Below are 19222 nucleotides of genomic sequence, written 5' to 3' on the forward strand. Positions count from 1 at the left end.
TGCTTGGAAGTGGGCAGCAGCTCGGTCAAGCAGGGAGCTCACATTTAGCACCAAACGGTTTAATAACGCCCGTTTTTGTTACCTGATCTTCATGGACCCAACATGCATTGAACCACGGTATCTTCTTCCCCGGTGAAGTTCAAGCCCAAGGCTGACTGGTTTTTGGCCTTTCGGACCTAATGTAATGTCTTTGCTCCTTACGTAAAGCCTTTGGGCGATAAAATACGTATTTATTTTGAGGACCGCCCTCACTCCGACTGCAGGCCCGCCGCGAAGGAGAGCCGGGCCGGCAGCGCTGTGGCCGGCAGTGAGGCGGGTGCGGCGCCTGTCCCCGCCCGGCGGCCCCGGGGGAGGCGCTGGGCCGGGCCGGGCCGGGCCGCCTCCTGCCGCTGCCCGGGGCGAAGGCTGCTGCCGCCGGGGCGTGAGTATGGGCTGGGGCGCCGGTGAAGGTGGCGGCGGGGAGGGAGCGGGGCCCGGTAGCGCCCGGAGAAGCGAGGCCGGGGGCGGTGAGGCGGGCCCGGGCTTGGCGCACCCCAATAGTGACTGGGGAGGGGTCAGGAGCCCGCAGCCCCGCCACCCCCCTGGGCCGGGGGAAGTATGTCTGCTGAGGGCGAGGCAAAGGGGCACAGCCGGGGGCTACCGCCGGGACTCACCGCGGTCCGCAACCGCCGAAAGGGGATAGGGGCAAGTGGCGAGGGCAGCCTGCCCTCACCCAAGATGGCGCCGCGACCTCCCCGGCTCTGCTCCACGTGATGCCGGAGCGCCGCGGAGGAGGTGGTGGTGGGGTGGCCGTTTCCGCCTCTTTCAGCCGAGGGGAGATGCAGGCCCTGAGGGGAAGGGAGCGGGGTAACGCGGCGGCTGTGCGGGGGCTGCTCAGGGAGGGGAGGCGGGAAAGGGCGGCGGAGGAGCGGGCTGAGGGGCGCCCTCAAATGGCGGGCGCGGGGATGGCTGTCCCCGCCAGCACTGCCTCCTGCGCATGCGCAGGCGGGGTGAGGCGGCGCTGGGGCTCCTTGTGGCAGCGAGCGTTTCTGTGAAGGGTTTTAATTTTTATTTTTATTTTTCCCCACCTTATTTTAAGGAGTGGCTCTTCCCCCGAGGCCCTGTGGTTGACAGTGAGGCCGTCTCACAGTTGTGCTGAAAAAGTGGTTGGGTTTGTGGGTTTGCATTCCCTGAGAAAACATGAAGTAAGCTTCTTCCTGGAGCCTTTTCGTGTTTGTAGAAGTCGGAGCTGCTGTGGTGAGATGTGCCCGAGTAGTAACTGTGGGGTTTTACGCCTTGCTTTTATGTGTAATAATGAACTTGTGGCAATGGTGAGGACTACCAGGAGGAAGGGCTGATTTCCCTGACCGCCTCTGACCCTCCAGAGCGTCAGTGGGTCCATTGGAAGACATGAGGTTTTTTGGTTGAGGAGGAGGGGACGATTATGATGATGTTTGGTATTGACTGGGCCAGTAGCAGTTAATGCTGGCTGTATTTGGACTTGGGCGTAATGCAAGGGTGATTTCAGCCTTTTGAGGCCAGGCTCCACGGTTGCACTGTCAGAGCCTGTTGTAGGGCCCAGGCCGTGTGTCCTGTTGCTCATTTTCAGCCGAAGCTGTGTTTGCCTTGCCCTTTAATACCAGCTTGCTTCAACGTGTAGATTAGGTAAGAATTACAGGACCATGTGTTTATAGTTGTAGTTGGGAGTCAAAATGGATAAACTTTACTATTAATAGTAGCTATTTACTGCATGCCATAAAAAAATGACATTGTTTGCTGTGGTATTGAATCCTACATTTTTCAAAGCCAGCCCACATTCAGTTAAGTAATTCCTATCATATTTTCCTCAGGGAGACATACTAAAGTAATATGGATGTGAAGGAATAGTCTTACCAGATGCAACACAGTAAATCTCTAGTAGAACTAGAAAACATAGAGATTTTCAGATTCTTCCGGCTCTAGAATTATGAATCGTAGTCTGTCATGATACTGTGTAATATTGGAACTTTGCCAGGGGGTTGTTAGGGGCTCATTCAGTGAGTTGTGCAGTCTAAGTTGGAAGCTGGAGAGAACAGAGCTGTGCTACCCATAATTGTTAAATATAATGGGCTTTCTCTATGCTGTGTTAAAATACTTGCTAGGATCCAGACTTCACAGTTTTTATGTACATTTGTAAGCATGGTGGGTAGCTTTTCTATTTTGATGTTAACTGTGGTGAGAGGGGTAAGCAAGATATGCTTATGGCATTAACAGGATTTCTAATTTTGCTCTGGATGGCAACTTCTGTGAATGAGATGCGAGAGTTGAGGTCTCTCAAAGTGACTAGCTCAGTGAAGGGCTCACATGTGGAGGGAAGAACTGCTAACTAGCAAGGTGTATGTGGAGACTTGAATGCGGCTGTTCTCCCTTGCTGAGAACTGAGATCTTCTGAGGCTCTAGGTTGGTCCCCCAGAGGTGAAGGAAAAGAATTGAACTCTTCAGTGGGACTTGTGCTGAGGTTCCTGACGCTTGTGCTTTACAATATTGGTAGCCGTTGCACTAAATCTACTACAAAACTCCAGTGTATACTGTTGCAAAGACGTTTTTTGACTGCCTTTATTCTTGGCCATGCAATAACAGTCTTCTCTTTTGCTTTCCCTTGATAGGAATAATGTTTCCAACATGTCTGTACAGTCGCTTCTTTGTGAAAGAATTGCTGTTGCCAAAGAATTGATCAAGAGAGCGGAAGCCCTTTCCAAGTCCCAGAAGAGGAGAATAGAAGGGGGAGCAAAACTATGTGGCAAACTGAAGGCTGAGCTAAACTTCTTACACAAGGTGGAGGCAGGGAAGGTGGCCATTAAAGAATCCCATCTGCAGAGTACAAACCTTACTCATCTTCAAGCCATTATTCAGTCAGCAGAGAACCTGGAGGATGTTGTCAGTGTCCTCCATGTCTTTGCCTATGAGGACAGGTTTGGCGACAAACAGACACTGGTGGTAGATGTTGTTGCAAACGGGGGTCACACATGGGTGAAGGCCATCGGTCGGAAGGCTGAGGCCCTGCATAACATCTGGCTGGGGAGAGGACAGTATGGTGACAAAAGTGTTATTGAGCAGGCAGAGGACTTCCTGCAAGCAAGCCGTCAGCAGCCAGTGGAATACAGCAATCCCCACATAATCTTTGCATTCTACAACAGCGTGTCCAGTCCTATGGCAGAGAGGCTCAAGGAGATGGGAATATCTGTGCGAGGAGACATTGTGGCTGTGAACTTACTGGCGGAGCCATCTACAGAAAACCAGCACCTTAGTGCCAGCGAATCAGATGAAGAAGGCCCTGAACTCCTGCAAGTGACCAGAGTAGACCGGGAGAATTTAGTGGCCAGCATTGCTTTTCCTACCCAGATCAAAGTAAACGTGTGCAACAGAGTTAACTTGGACATCACTACCTTAATAACTTACGTCTCTGCTCTGAGCTATGGTGGCTGCTACTTCATCTTCAAAGAAAAAGTGCTAACAGAGCAAGCGGCTCAGGAAAGGAGGGAGAGAGTCCTGCCTCAGCTGGAGGAGTTCATGGAGGGGAAAGAGCTCTTTGCCTGTGAATCTGCTGTCAGAGATTTTCAGTCCATCTTGGAAACACTGGGAGGACCGGGAGAGAAGGAGCGAGCTGCGTTGCTTGTTAAAAGAATTAATGTGGTGCCAGATCAGCCATCCGACCGTGCCTTAGGACTAGTGGCTAGTTCAAAAATCAATAGCCGTTCTCTTGCCATTTTTGGGACAGGAGACACTTTAAAAGCTATCACCATGACTGCAAATAGTGGTTTTGTGAGGGCAGCAGCTAACCAAGGTGTCAAGTTCAGTGTTTTTGTCCATCAGCCGCGAGCATTGACAGAAAGCAAAGAATCTGTTGCCACACCTTTACCAAAGAGCTGCCCACCTGATAGTGGACTCTAGGTCATTAAATGAGTTAGTCATTGAAATATTGCAGGTGCTGCAGTGGAGGCATTTGGAGAAAAAAGAGTTGTCATAATACATTTTTGGGTGTGTATCAGTGAAATCAGTAACTGTAGCAGTGGAAGCATTCCTCAAAGGATTTGTAATAACATTACTCAATTCTTGCTTTTTTTGTTCAGCTGACCATTAATTTATTCACTAAGGTGATAAGATTTCAGTGAAAATTGTTAACTGGCTTGCAGTATATTAATTGTATCTGCCTTTATTAAAAAGTTCAGTTAAAGCACAGTTGCCTTTGTGCCCTTGTCGTTTTTGTTCTCTTCAGAGAGGTTGAAGTCGGCACCTTAGATGGATATCAGACTTTTGTGGAACTTAAATCTTCCTTTCACCTATCCTTTTCAACTGAATTCTTTGTTGATTCAGAGGTGCTTGGTGTAGAGACCTATGCCTGTGTGTATGCTGTTTCCTGAAGACGTGACTAGTAGCCATGAATAGAAACCAACTTAAGCCTTCGTTCTTTTACTGAAAGGAACCTCTGCATGTATACCATGTTAGACAGCTTTACAATTCCCAGGAAAATCAGTTGAAATCAGATTTTATCGGCACTAATGTATCGTGACTCTTGGTCCAAACTGGACAGCCAGTAGTAGCAGACCAGGGAGGTAAATCTGCTTGCCTTTTCTCTTAGCCTTTGCCCAAGTGCAAAGTCTTGCTGGGTGCAAAACCCAGCTTGAGGCTTTGGGTAACGGAATCCTCCTAAACTGAGCCAGCACCCAGGTGGTTTTTGACACTAGTAAGCTCTCTTCTGAGGCCTCGTGGTGAACATGAGTTTGGCTTTGTTGCTTGTGGATTACCTGAAACAAAGCTGCAGTGAGGTCCTTTACTGTTGGCATGGCAGAGGAGGAGGCTTGTGGGGTATGTTGTTAATTGCTAGTTTGCTCTATAGCGGAGAGAAGCTTTTTCACTGGTAGTGTAATTGCTGGTTTTGCTCAAAGTGTAGAATAAACAACAATTTATTCTTTTTCTTTTTTTTTCTTTCCCCCAGGAGAGAGTTGCTGTTTTAGAAGTCTTTCTAATGTTTTTCTGAATGCTGTAGTGACAGCACTTGCTGTTTGGTATTAATTTGCATCAGGTTCTTAGTGGAAAACTTTGAGATGTCAGAGTGAACCTCTTGGCCCTGAGCAATACATTTCATCAGGTCAGTGAAAGAGATACCCACTGAATATTTTATAGGCTGTTGTTCAACAAGATAGCATTATTATGCAGCTTATAGTTCAGGCAAAGAACATTCCCTTGCCTCTTGCCACTCCACTATATACAAGGTAGTCACAGTGCTGCCCTTAGCCATAGTCTTTACCTATTTCTTCAGTAGTACTATTGTCTCCAGTACTCTGCTATACTCCAGCAGTGGCGTAAAGATACTGGCACGCCAGCAAAACCACTCTGCATGCCTCTTCCAGCTGAATAAGCTTAACTCCAAGGACCAAAAGAATACTTTGTGTTGGTACGACTCTTGCTGTGCTGTATTCTTACCATGCATGTGGAGTAATTTGTTAGGAGTTGTCACCAGTATCCCCATGCTGCGTATCTTTACTGGTAACTTTTAACAATGCAGAGAGCAGTCTGTTCTTCATCTGCCCCTCGTTTCTGCTGGTAACTGAGGTAGTTCACGAGGTTTAGTTAAGATGGGTGGAACTGGATTTTGTTTTTTTGCTGCTTCAACATCTAGTCTTCTACCTTCCAGTTTCTCAGGTCTCCCTGGGTGAGTTGTTCTAACAAAACATCTGCCTTGTTCCTACAGTCTAATGCTGTGTAACGAAACCTCATGGCAGGATACAACCCCCCCACTCTATCCATTAATTTTCCTGAAAGTTCTTCTGAAGGGAAAGGAGGACCAACACAATGAAATAAGTAGTATGTTGGCTGTGCTGCAGAAATGCAAATCTACCTCTGTAGTTAACAGCACAAGCTTCATCATGCAGGGGCTTAGGGAGATAGTGCTTTATCATGGAATGATGGATTTACCAGAGCACAACCACAGATGTTCGTGAAATGTTACACTGCTATAAACAACTGGAAGGAAAGGTGCCTTTCATTTCTGCCATGAGAAGCCTTACTCTGGACACCTGTGTGATGTCTTTCCTCTGCAGGTGTGGGAATAGAGGTGGGAGAGGCCGTCTGTGGAGAATTAAGAACTGCATGTCTCAAAACTGTGTTTCTGTTTGGTATCGGAAATTCTGAAAGAAGGTACAAGAAACCCTCCTAGTGAATAATTTATGAACAAACAACCTGGGAGAGAGGGGTTCTTTTTGGTTGCAACTCAGAGTTTTAAAAGCTGAGGTCCCAACAGACAACTTGCTATTTATCACTGATTAATCTGTTTTACAGTCTTACAGTATATACATAAAGCTCAGTGCATGGTAACAGCACACTTATGCATGATAATTCATTATGGCCTTTTAAGAACTAATCTCTTTATTGTTTAAGTTATTTTTAATTTGCTTGCAGCCTTTCTACCCTGATGAGGGGTTTGAATGAGTAAATGAGAAAGCGATGCTTTGTTCCACTCCTTGCTGTGACTCTTAAGAAGTGAGTTTTCATCGTTTTCTTTGCTGTATCCCATTCAGTACTCTTGAATATCCTCTTGGGCACCCTCTAAAGAGGTTTCTCCATACCACAGATGAGAGGACAGTGACCCGCATTCTTACATGGTAGGTGACCCAGAGAAAGTAGCGAAAAGCAAGTAATGTATTACCTAGAAGTGGGCAAGCTCTGTTTGCTGTATTTCTTCACTTGTGCTGCTGCAGAGCTAGCTGACTTGTTTTGTTGCGATGGTTTCGTATGAAAAATAAATGCAACTCTGTGTAAAAAGCCTCTGTATCTGGAGCCATCGGGTGGCGATTTTCTTCGTTAGCAGTCATTTTTGCCCAACACAGTATTTGCTACTGAATTAATTTTCTTTCCCTTATCAATTTCTGCCAGTCAGGAATATGGAACTCTCAAAATTATCTGTGTGGCACTGTGCAACTTGAGGGGTTTTTATTGTTATTTTGTGTCTCCCTGGTGCATGGTGCCATAAAAAGCTCAGAATGTGGTTGCTCTACACTTTTTTTTTTTAAAACCTATTTTTACCTTCAGTGGTTTTCTGGCTTATTGGTCAAACAGAAGTGCAATGCTCACAGACTGTAAGAATCGCTTTATAAGATGAAACCTGAAACTGAATGCTGGCTTGGAACCAAAATGTATTTTGATTGTAATGTTTAGTGGCTTGTATTGCCTCCCACGATATCGGTGATCTACATATATAAACCAGTGTTCTGGTTTGATGCGTTTAGATAACTTCTATTTAATTTTACAAATGGGGGATTAGACGTTGGACTTTCCTTATTTATAGCTTTACATATGAGTAATTAGAAGTACCAAATTATGTTTAAAATTAATTTGGAAAAAAATGGAAATACAAGACTGCTTATCCTTTCTTCCAGTATCCCACAACTGCTTTGTCTACACTGCACCAGGCACTTGAGGATATGTAGACATCTTGCTTGCTGCAATGGATTTTGTTTGGGTTTTCTTTTCACAAAATTTTTCAGCATTAAGTTCTGTGGCAAAGATGAATTCCTAAACTGTTTTGGAGAACCTTGATCTTCTGGCACTTATAATTTTTTTTGCATTATCTCTGTATAGTTCCATAGTCTCCTAGGAGTGCTGGCATCTCTTTCTGTGCAGCACTTGGCCTGTTCTCTTTCCTCCAACAGTAAGAATAGCAAACAAGGAATGCTGCAATTGATGCTGGGCAGTAGAAAGCACTTGGATATTACATGAGAAATAAATAGATAAGTTAAATTGTTAATACATTCATGTTTCTAATTTGCCTTCTACAGTTTTGTCAAACGCAAACTTATCTTTGGACTCAGCCATGTATGTTCTTTACCTACTGTTGTTCTGGCTGACAAAATTTGCAGATAAATGACTGTCATTGTAACTGCAAACCATGAAAACACTCAGGTAGTTTCGTGTGGTGCAGCCACAGCGGGGTAAAAATGTTATTCTTTGGTAGATTAATGGGCTAAATAGTGGTTTGTGTTCCAAACTGTCCCCCTTCTCTGATGATGCCTTCAGCAGACTTAAAGCAGTCTGATGAAGTCTTCTGGAGCCTGTCTGAAAAGATTTTCACAACCTTGTTCCCTAATTCCTGAAAACTGAATGTAGGCGTGGTCACAACAGTAAAAAAAAGCAAGAAAATACAAGCATCAGTTGTTTGAAATAACTTTGAGAGGAGACCTAGAAAAAAAAATAACCTAAAGTCTTTCTTGTTCAAGTGGACCAAGGAAAGGATTTACAATAATGACAAAGCATGTAGTTGCAATGACATTCTTTATCTTTATTTCAGATTATTATGCAAGCAAAACAGCACAGGTCACCTGTTACCTAATTAACCTGGTAAAGTAAGCAAGAATTAGATGTGATTCTTGGACTGAAGACTATGGTTACAGTTTTCCTGCAAGCTGTAGTTTTAGGAAGTGCTCCGCTGTCCAGCTTGATGCAGGCACCGTTTGTGTGTTCTTTTGTTGTGACGTCCACTCTGCAGGTAACCATGTCTGTTGCTTTTCCATGAAGATTTAATGAGGCAATTTATTCTAGAGTAAAAACAAAGTGAGTGAATGTAAAACTTCTACACTGAGTGACAGAACTGCTTGGAATTGCACCATTGGGGCTTTGCAAATTGTTTCCCATGAACATTGTGGAAATTAAGATTGTTCCTACCTAAACTGTTGTAAAGAACAAGCAAACAAAAAAAACCTCCTCAGGCCTTCATTGTTCAGAAGATCCTTCTATCCATTTAAAAGATCCCTCTCTTAAAAAAAAAATATAGCAAAAAACCAAAACAACAATAACAAAAAAACCCACAACCAAACAAAAGAAACCCAAAAGAATTAACAACATCTGATAATGAAGCTGTGTCCCTTTATTCATTAATGAGGCTAAGCGCATGATAAAGCAGCTCACTGTGGTAATGAGAAACATGGAGATATGGGGCACAGCAGTTTACACTGCAGTGTACGTACCAACATCCAGGGATTAGAGGAGTGAGTTGCATGAGTGCTTGACAGTATATATATATATTTTTTTTTTTTTTCCTGAGGTTCATCACACCCATTTACTGAAGTATTTGAGCTCTCAACACTGCACTGGTGGTAACGGTAGTGACGGTGGTAGTTTACAGTGAGCTCAGGAAATTCTACCCAAGTGCTTCCTTGTTATCATAGTGGTAGTAGTGCTGACTAATTTCAGGAATTGCTTCATTTTCTGAAACCACTCTGGACGTGATACTATAACTTCCAATTTTCCTAGCACAGTCATAGTCCTAAATGCTGTTGAAGTAAGTGGGAGAAACAAAGCAAAAACATTCCAAACGCAATGTTTTCAAGGGAAAACAATCTCAAAAGATAAGGCAGCTGATGTGAATGAGAGTAAAGGAATATGGAGGGTTAAGTCAGTGTCAAATTGTCTTGCTGTCCAAACTAAAAACATAGCAGAAATTAGTGAGAGTAGGTGAAAAATAGTTCTTTCGTGGATCCCCTTCCATGCTCTGTGCCCTGCTGTGAGCTGTGGAGAAGTTGCTGATAGGTCTAAGTACAAAGGGTAGAGCCTTCAAATGTAATACTGTTCAAGACGAGATATTTGGGTGATGTATCACTCAGCCTCCTTGCAAGTGAGAGCTCCATATGAATGGATGATATGACAGAGCCTCTGCTGGTTTGTAGCCACTGAATTTCTGACTCCTCTTCAGGTTTTTGTTCTGTAGGGGATAATTTGGTCCATCTTTATGGAGCTGAGGTTTACCAGAGTGAGATGTCACTCAGGCAGACCACAGGCCTTCATAACAACAAAACTCCACCATATAAATTTGGTTGGTTTTGTTTTGTTTTGTTTTGTTTTGTTTTTTTAAGTTCTTCTTCACATTAAGAATGCACATTATAAGCAAGAATTAACTTAACCCACAAGAGAAGCCCCTTTCATAGAGAGCAGAGGTGTGACCTTCTATACAGCAGTCAAATGCACTCATCCATAATAACGCAATTTATCTTAAGGAATCTCACCTCCCCCTCCGTTACTAGCAATTTATTTATGTTTTTGGAAGGAGGAGAGGAGCGTAAGGTGGCTAGATCTCTGGCATGCCAGATAGCCTGCCAGAAACAGACTACAAGGAAAATCAGGATTTTTTTAATGTTTTACCCCAGTAGTGCAGGAAAGGTAGGAGCACTGGAGTAACAAAATTAAGTGAGATAACAATAACATGTGGACAATCAAAGACTAAATGGGTCTTACCAGATATTGAAGTGGTTGACTCCTGGGTTGGTTCTTTGCTTGGCTCCACACTCGGCTTGGGGGTAGATTCAGTACTTGGCTCTCCACTCAGCTCCCAGATTGCCTCTTCGCCTTCTTGCACTCCAGTGTTCCCAACTTGCGACATGCCTTCCTCCTTGTATGGGTCTCTGCTGTAGTCCAGGGGGAGCTCTGTGCTCGGTTGCATGCTGGGATCTCTGCTTTGCTCCACACTCGTTGCCTCAAGCACAGGGGTAACCGGGGTACCTACAGATAAAATGAAAGGAGTTTACATGGATGAGGAGGATGGTTTGAAAAGCCAAGTTACTGCTAGGGGTAACTAAGCATGTACATAGTTGCTTTTATGGATCAGAAAGCACAAGGAGGAGTTTGAGGAGGGCAAAAAAAAGTAAATCTAGGAATAAGTAAGTCCACTCTGGAATGTAAATCTTATTTCAAATGGACAAAGATTGATTTGCCAATATATTTTTTACTTACCTTGTGCCTTTAGCAGATCGACCAGAATCAGAGCCAGCAGTGCTGAAAGGATTGTCATCTTTTTCAGCATGGTTACCTAAAAGCCACACTGAGCACTAGTGTTTGCAGTGAAACTTGAAGTACGTAGCTGACAGAAAGCCCTGGGTATTTAAAGGCAAGCTCATATCTCTGCGTATATTGGCATCTTCCCGAAAATAACAGGTTGCAAAAACAACATCCAAATTACATTCTGAAAATGAATTTAGGACCTGTCAGGGACTGTAATCAGTCAGTTCCTGCCCCTTGCTACAGGGTGAGATAACCTTTACTGCAAGCAGTAAAGGACACTGGGGGCAGAGATGTGGGGCAGTGGTGGCCCCAGACTGCAGTGGCACCAGTAGCGGTGTCACGGCATGCCTCTGGCAGTGCTGATTTCTCAAGGCAATTGATCCTGTTGGTTTTGAATGAGCACCTTCAAAAATCCTTTGATATGACATTTGACAAATTGAACATGCCTCACAGTAACAGGTGAAAGGTGAGGTGTGACTAAAAAATGTGCAGCTGGCTTCTGTGTTGTAAGGAAATAATAACAGCGTGAAAGAGCTGTGATGTTTTGGTCAAGGCTGGATGAGCATTTCATCAGGAAGCTTTCCTCTTTCATTGTTGAAAACTTGTGTGTTTGTGCATGTGTGTATCTAGCCTGAGATATCTCAGGCAGTATCTCACCCCCAAAGTGATGCATTTGAAAGGTTTGGACAGAACCAGACAAATCTCTAAAGAGGAGGCAGCTCTTCTGTGAGATTTCATCAGCAAAGCACCATCGTTGTTCCAAGGGCCATTTCTGATGCAGAAAAGATGCTCTGTTTGCATGGATACAGTTCCCCATGACCTTCCCCATCACCGCTTACCACTAACAGGGGTCCTGGCAAGACATTCGGAGATTGTGGCAAATGTAACTAGGTTAATTTAGTTTCAGGGTCTCCCGGGGCAGCAGTGGACCTCTGGGCTGCATGTTCAACTCTCTGTGATACAGATGGAGAACTTTGGGCCTGGTTCTGGATATTACATTCGTATGAGTGAGTGGTCTAATTTCTATAACTAGCAGTTCCGCCATAATTAGCAGAATTAGGTTAATGTCAAATCAACGTAAAGGAATTCAGAATCTGGCTTTCTAAGATTCCCTCCCCTACCCCCCCGTTTCCCTGATTTCACTTGTTTAATATTGCATCAACTTAGTGTTTCAGCACAGTGTTTCTTTCAAGTTGCTTCTACCTCTAGGCTTTGCCTGAGGCATTATTCTTCTAATCAAGCTTTTTATGGTGCAACAGAAGGATTTTATATTTTTCTTGAAGTGAAAAAGAAAAGCTGATGCCCATGAACACCTACAGCTACATGGCTGATGCAGTAAATTTCTCCTGTGTTACTGGTTTCAATTGAAGGTTGACGTGTAACATCTTTTTTTCAAAGGTGAATGGAAGAATTTGTTGCCGATTTATCTGTAAGAGGTAACAGCATGACGCACAGGTCAAAAATCTGCAGATAACTATCTGCAATGAGCAGGATTCCTCAGTATAGACTAAGAACTCTTGTTTTGCATTCTTGAAAATGTTTTTCTAACACACAGTTGTTTTCATGATGTGGTGGACCTGCTATTTGTGAGGGAAGAACAAACAAATATGCCACAGATTCTGCTAGTCCTACTGAATTATCACCGTGCAAGGAAAGAGGAATTGCCATGTTGCTCCCTCAGTGGGTCTCAAATTTGTTTCTGAAGTATTTATCTTTTTTTCTCACAAGGCTCACTGAGCAGAGTTGCCCGTCTTGCTCTTCCCAGATCTCGTCTGTTTGTTTCATTGTTACAGTCTCTAACAAATTGGAAGCAGTGAATTGGAAGCATTTTAAGGCAGAGTTGCAGGTTAGTTGTTTGGAGACAAAGTTAGATTCACTGTTTTTTCACTGCTGTTGGTCATATCGTTACAAGTTGTTAAGGAGAAATCTCAAAAAGTAGTAATCTAGGGATAATTTTTGAGTAGTTCTCCTTACTGTTTGGGATTTTGGGTTGGTTTGTTTATTATTCTTTTTTTAGGATTAGTACAGCACTGTTCAACATCTTCAGTGATCTGAAAGTAAATACAGTTAACATTGCTGAAAGAATGAACAAACGAGATGAGATTTCTGAAGAATAAGTAATGGCGAGGACAGAGGTGTGTTGCAGGTTTATTGCATTTAGCTATATCCTTTTCAATAGGCCCCAGCCAGCAAGGCAAATTACGTGTACAGGATAAAGGAATAAAAGCCGTACTTAAGCAATAGAGGCTGCATCCTTGAAAAGTCTTTTTCCAACTGTTTCCTTCCCCAAATTCCAGAACGTGGCCCTCAGTCAAAATATTAACATACATTACAGAGTATAACCAAGTTAGAGACAGTAAAGAAATAAACCATAAGTATTTATTGCTGGAAAAAATCCCACCCTATGAAGGGAGAAACCCTTTCAGATGCCTGATCTATTTATTTTATCAGAAATAAATACAGGATTGATTTATGGTTTGTAGTTTCATAGAGAAAAAAACAATGTTAGGTCCTAAAGCAGTCATTATTGGCACCGACAGTGGCATAACCAGAGACTGTGGCTTGATGGCAAAACAAAATTAATAATTTAGGTACTAATAACTGGACTTACTATGAGGGAACTGAGTGGTTTTTGAAAACCTGATGGATTAAAAAAAAACCAACTAGGTATGATTATCCAGTGGTTCCTTTTAGTCTTGTGGTCTCTTGAGTCTCAATTGTCCAGGTTATGTATTGATATTGGACTCCTAGGGAGAAGCAAATGTGGCTTTAATACTATGGAGATGGATCACCACTTTCCTCTGTGGGGTGGTGGAAGACATTTGGTCTCACTGTTAAAATGCAGAAGGTTACAGCATACCAGTCACATTTCTACAAACTGTTCTTACACGATGTTCAGGTCACTCGTGTGTAGCAGATGGAAAGCTGTGCAAGTATCCACAGGTCATCTGTAGGCAGGAGAATAAAAGTGAACTCTGCTTTAACTTAATTCAAGTTTTGAAGGATACCTGATAGAAACCTGATAGTGACTGAAACTGTTGGCTAACCCCTGGAGCAGGATAGGTTGTGGTGGTACTGTCTTATACCATCTCTGTGGGGGGACAACTTCGCTCATTCTCTCTACCCATTTAGTCCAGGTGCCTTGATTGATACTGAGACTGGCACCTGCAACTCCAGTAGGCATGAGACAAGCAATTCTTCCTTCTTACACTTCTGTGCCTGTGCAGTGGCCGGAGGTGAAAACTTATTTTGCGTTTTAACAACCTAATAGAAGTATTCCAAAGGTGTGCTGTGCAGGCAGGCACAGTGCTGAGAGGTTTCAACAGCAAGTAATGGTAACAGAATCAAGCTGTGATATGTAGTCTCCCTTCCCCCTCACCTTCCAATTGGGAAATGTAATGTGGGGTATTTATTAAAATGTTGTGAATAAACGATACTAAAATAATTTTAAAAACTAAAAGTAAAATTGAGGGTAACACATGGGAACTGCTTCCAGCCGAGGAGATCCTCAGAGGAAAAAATAGAATCATAAGGTAATTCAGCTTTGAAGGGATCTTGAGGGGTCTCTGGTCCAGTGTCCTGCTCTCCAAGCAGTGTCACCTTGCTCATACAGAATCACAGAATGGTCAGGGTTGGAAGGGACCTCTGGAGATCATCTAGTCCAACCCCCCTGCCAGAGCAGGGTCACCTACAGCAAGTTGCACAGGATGGCTTCCAGGTGGGTTTTGAATGTCTCCAGAGTGAGAGACTTCATAACCTCTCTGGGCATACCAGTTTACTCAGAGCTTTTTTCAGTCTGGTTTTGAAAGCCCCCAAGGACAGAGCCTGCACAACCTCTCTGGGCAAGCTGTTCCAGTGCTTGGCCATCCTCATGGTGAAAAAGTATTTCCTTATATTCAGTCTGAACTTCCCTTGTTTCAGCTTATGCCTGTTGTCTTTTGTCCTCCCATCCGGTACCACTGTTAAGCCTGGCCTTTGATAACCTTCATAAATAGCTGGAAAGTGAGAGAGTATTAGTTGGAGGCTGACATATTACATGTGTTTATGTGCATATAATATAAAGATGTCTTCTAAATTTTTACTTTTCTCTGGGCATCAGTTTATGGCCACCTTTGCAAACAGGGCACTAGGCAAGGTGGATCCTTGGTTGGACTGGCTTATATTAAACATATTGAGTAGTATCCTCTGTTGGACTGTGTGTAGACTGTATTCCTCTGTGTAGGAGGAAAAGATGTTGATCCGAATTTGTGTATCTGGAACAGCTGCAGAACACTTGAAACCAAAGGCAGCTGGTTATTTTAATTGCTGTTTGAACAGCAGGCAAATTCTTATACCATTGTGGTTTTGTTTATTTTTTTTCAGGTGTTGCAGAATAATTTTTAGTTTTGCCATTTTACCAAAGGAAGTCATTTGGAAAATTGTTTAATTTACACAAGTAGACTCAGTGCTAAAGACCTATGAGATTAGATTGCACAACGCAAGACAGAAACTACTCTTTTTAAAAACAAGGGGTTTTTTTTGTTAGCAGCAAGGACCAGATTTTCTGGAAAGGTGAAGGTCGCTAAGACTATTTCATTCTTTTCTTGTGAGCTGAGGGTTGTAAGTGCCTCAGGGCATCTTGTGTCAGATATAACTATTTATGTTTTGGGAAAAGGATCTGTGGTAGTGTCCTTTCAGGTACTTAATTTGTATTTTACAAAGAGTTTTTTTTTTATTTTTCATAGAGATTAGCTTGGAAGAAAAGGAAAGTCAAACATTTTGGTTCTTCAGAGTCAAATTCCACAGGAAAAATAAGAGTTTTGTGGACTGTACTTAGTGCTTAATGTTCCAGCAAGCTTCATGGACCTATTTTTTTTAATTTGTTTGTTTGTTTTGGTTTGTCAATAAAGCAAATCTTGGCCTTTTCTGGAGAATCTCGGAAAAAATATAAAGTCAGGATCTTTTGTGTATAGCTAAGGATAGGCTGAGTTACATATCAGAGGCTCTAAATATAAGTATTTGAAATAATATTTTGTGGATCAGGCCAGACTTTCAGCACTACTTGGGACTTAACCACTTTTTTTTCCCAGAAGTACAATGTAATTTGTAAAGGTGAATAAGTTTTTATGACTTTTATCATCACAGCTGGGGATACTGAGGCACATACAAGACTGCAAGACTGAATAAATGATAACCTGTTGCCTCTCAGGGATGTCTCAAAATAAAGTATTTATCTCAATTTTTCCAGACATGGTGTGGAGGGAGCCATGAAGAGGAGGTGAAGGACGTCATGAGAGAGAAAGGTGTTATGGGAAGTAGATCAGAAGAAATTGGTGGTTTGAGTGTGTGTTCTTTGTAGGCTATGTCTGCAGTTCAATGTAGGATAACTCAGGAATGGTGAAGTTGAAACACGTCCTGCTGTCCTCACTTGAGCCCTGTGCAAAGTTGACGTCCACTTTTATCACAGGGAGGGTCAAGAAGCCATGTTGTAAGCTTGGAAATTTGCTTGGCAATTTGCCCACAGAGAGCCCTTCTTTCTAGCTGTCATTAATGAGGTGTTTGGGAAGGCCCAAATCCCATTTTTGTTTCTGATTGTTGTAGGTGTTTGCATTGTCTGTCTTCAATAGCATTAAGTGCTTTTGGAATCCTGTTACATTTCTGGCCTTAATAAAATCTGGTAACAGTGGTTTCCATGAGTGAATGATGGAAAAATGAATGAAATGGTTGAGAAATTAACCCATGATGCACAGCCAGTAGCAAAGTGCAGAGATGACCTTTGCAGAAAAGCTGTCAGAAGTCACCTAGTCTAGGTGTCTTCATTTCTAAAGACATTTCTGAGCTGGCTTGACTGGCTAAATCAACCTAGAGGTCCACTCTGTAAGGAGAATATCCAACTGCTCAAGTAAGGCAGCTTTAAGCCACTTCAATGTGTAGAAGAGAACGTTTTACTTAAATGGTCATCTCCTAGGAGCAGGTCATGCAACTTCCAAAGAGAATTGTGTGCTATCTATTTAACAACCAGGTACTATAACACCTAATCATTAAGTAAGGTAATCTAATGTAATGTTACTAGCTGAATTTGATTAAAATACTGTAGATAAATAAGAGGCAGCTCCTCTAAAACTGTAAGGACGAAGAAAGTGGTTTATACTTTGCCTTTTCCGCTCAGTCAGCTGGGAGAAGTATGAAGCTGTGTAGCCCTTTATTCCTCTGTAGAAAGCTTCCACATTGCTTGAGCACTTCACTTTGATTTCCTGTTAATTGCACCAACTGAAGGAGTGAAGAAAAGTAAAAGACCAAGCACATGATTCTTTACTTTTTCTGTCCTGTATCGAGGGTATTCTAATTTTGGCTACGTAAATTTGAATTCTTACATCTGAACTGATATAAAAGCCTTCACAGGCTTTGAGAGGTGTGATTTTATACATTTTTAAATTGGATTGGGTTGTGACTTCCATGGATTGAGCCTGAGTAAAATAATAAAAGATCATTCAACCAGCTTAACTAACAAAACAGATGCTATCCAAAACGACAGTCTTGATTCCCCTTTCCCTTCTGCTCTGTGCCCCTGTGCTTTCTTTTCTGTTACCAGTGGTGCTTAACTGCCTCCTGGGGAGCTGATTCAACTTCCTGATGCGGCAGAAAATGTTCTTTTCCTGCTAGACTGAAGAATTAAAACACCTGGGAAAGCAGTGGCCAAGAACAGAGTCATGTCAGTGGCACTGAGCTGCGTGGTCACCTCAGCTGATCTCATCTGGCTGCTCCATAACTCACTGGAGAAACATAAATGGAAACGATAGGTAGTAGTTACTCTTTTAACTCTATTAGTCTGTGGAAGAACAAATTGGCAGTAATTAGTCCAAACGGAGCTGATGGTGGTGGTTTTAGGCTAGATGCAGCAATGCTGTCTCAGAAGAGCCCCTGTGCAGATTCTGGCAGTAGTGGGGCCTGGCAGCACCAGACAGCAGGGTTACAGCTCAGAAGTGCAGTCAGGGCTTCCCCATAAGCCTCATTGTTTAGTGGAAGCTCTCATGGCACCCCCGCCTTGTCCGTAGTTACCACCAGTGCCAAGGACTGACATTTGAGAGCAGGTAGGAAAGTATGAGCCAGATGTGCAGTTTGCAGTGGTATTCTGCTGGGGAAAGACAGACAAATGGGATTAGCTGGTGCGTTGATTTGGTAGCGTGTTTGGTAGGAGATGCGGGCTTGGGTATTTTTCAATGCGATAATTTCCATGCTTTACTTTGTATTCTTGTTCCACATCCTTTTATGTCCCAACGGCATCATGTCCTTTCTGCCTTTCCTTTCTGCGTCTGTTTCTCCTGTCACTGTTTTCTAAATGCATGTTTGCCACTGTTTTGTAAGACAGCTTTGGTCTCCCTTCCATGGAGAGGCATCTGAAAGAGGTCAGGAGGGAAGGAGCTCACCTGAACTTTGCCAGGATGGAGTGGACAGAAGTATTTTCTTATCTGTAAAACTTCAGCCCCTCAGCTTTCTGCCAAAGGGCAAAAATGCTTACTCTTAGATAATGTGACCCTACTCAACCACTGAGTTCTTTGGCTTACCAAGCAGCATATTTGACCCCATAACATCATGGCTTCCCGCTGCCTTTGGGAGCATTTCTGAAATGGAGTGCTTAGTGTAGGGATGGTATCTATGGAAAAACAAATGCCATAGTGGCACAGACACCAGAGCTTGCCTGCTCTGTAAGGGGTGTTCACTGTAGTATCCTAATTTCAGCAGATTCTGAGAAAATGGGAGAGTTCTTAGCAGAGGTACCTCAGCCCTTCTGCAGGAGCCATGGAGAACCCATCTCAGTCGAATGTGGAATAAGAAATGCAAAATGATTTTCTTCTGTCACTTTTATAAAATGCTTCAAGTTTCTGTAGCTGTCTTAGTGATTTTAAGCTTTTGTATGACAAACCTAGTGCTGGCAATATTAATACAGCACAGCGATGTTGTCTGCAAGAATATCACTTCTGCTCATGACAGGAACAAACAGAAATGTTGCTTAGAAATACACTGTATGCTTTTAAAATGGTTTGTCAGTAGCATAATAGCCATAGATTTCATGTACAGGAGAATCTTTCTTGTACCAGGGGAGCATGCTCTATTATGAATTGTTTTCCCTTTTTTTGGGGGGATCAGTATTACTAAAGCTAGTGGAAACTGCATTGTCAACTTTAATAAAAGCAGCTGTAAGGAGTGCCAGAGCTCATGTTTCCTGCCTTTTTTAATCTTATGTGAGCAAAGAAGTCATCTTCTTCCCCTTCTAGAACGCTCGTCTTGGGGTAAATATCACACCAGTAAGTTGGGTTCATCCAACATTTTTGGTTCTCTGTGAACACCTTTTTGGTACACGTCTTTATTATTTATTATTCTCTTAGATGTGGGGTTGGATATCCATGGATCCTGCTCAGTTTGCAGTTATGGCATGTGCTGTTTAACTTTGTGAATG

At 42.9% G+C, this 19222-nt stretch overlaps 1 protein-coding gene across 2 annotated transcripts; it reads left to right on the top strand.

Annotated features, from left to right (window-relative positions):
* Positions 1–375: 375 nt before the first annotated feature.
* On the top strand, positions 376–4197 carry LOC309668653 (UPF0415 protein C7orf25 homolog). 2 transcript variants are annotated; one of them, XM_082479126.1, is made up of 2 exons: positions 376–421; positions 2625–4197. In XM_082479126.1, exon 2 carries the CDS (start codon positions 2641–2643, stop codon positions 3907–3909), a length of 1269 nt encoding a protein of 422 aa, XP_082335252.1. In that variant the 5' UTR covers positions 376–421; positions 2625–2640; the 3' UTR covers positions 3910–4197. The 2 variants fall into 2 exon arrangements, with proteins under 2 accessions (XP_082335252.1, XP_082335253.1); XM_082479127.1 differs by lacking the exon at positions 376–421 and adding an exon at positions 1617–1644.
* The last annotated feature ends 15025 nt before the right edge of the window (positions 4198–19222 follow it).

This window comes from Vanellus vanellus, assembly GCF_965231255.1.
Source record: "Vanellus vanellus genome assembly, chromosome: 2".
In the NCBI taxonomy this organism is placed as follows: domain Eukaryota; kingdom Metazoa; phylum Chordata; class Aves; order Charadriiformes; family Charadriidae; genus Vanellus; species Vanellus vanellus.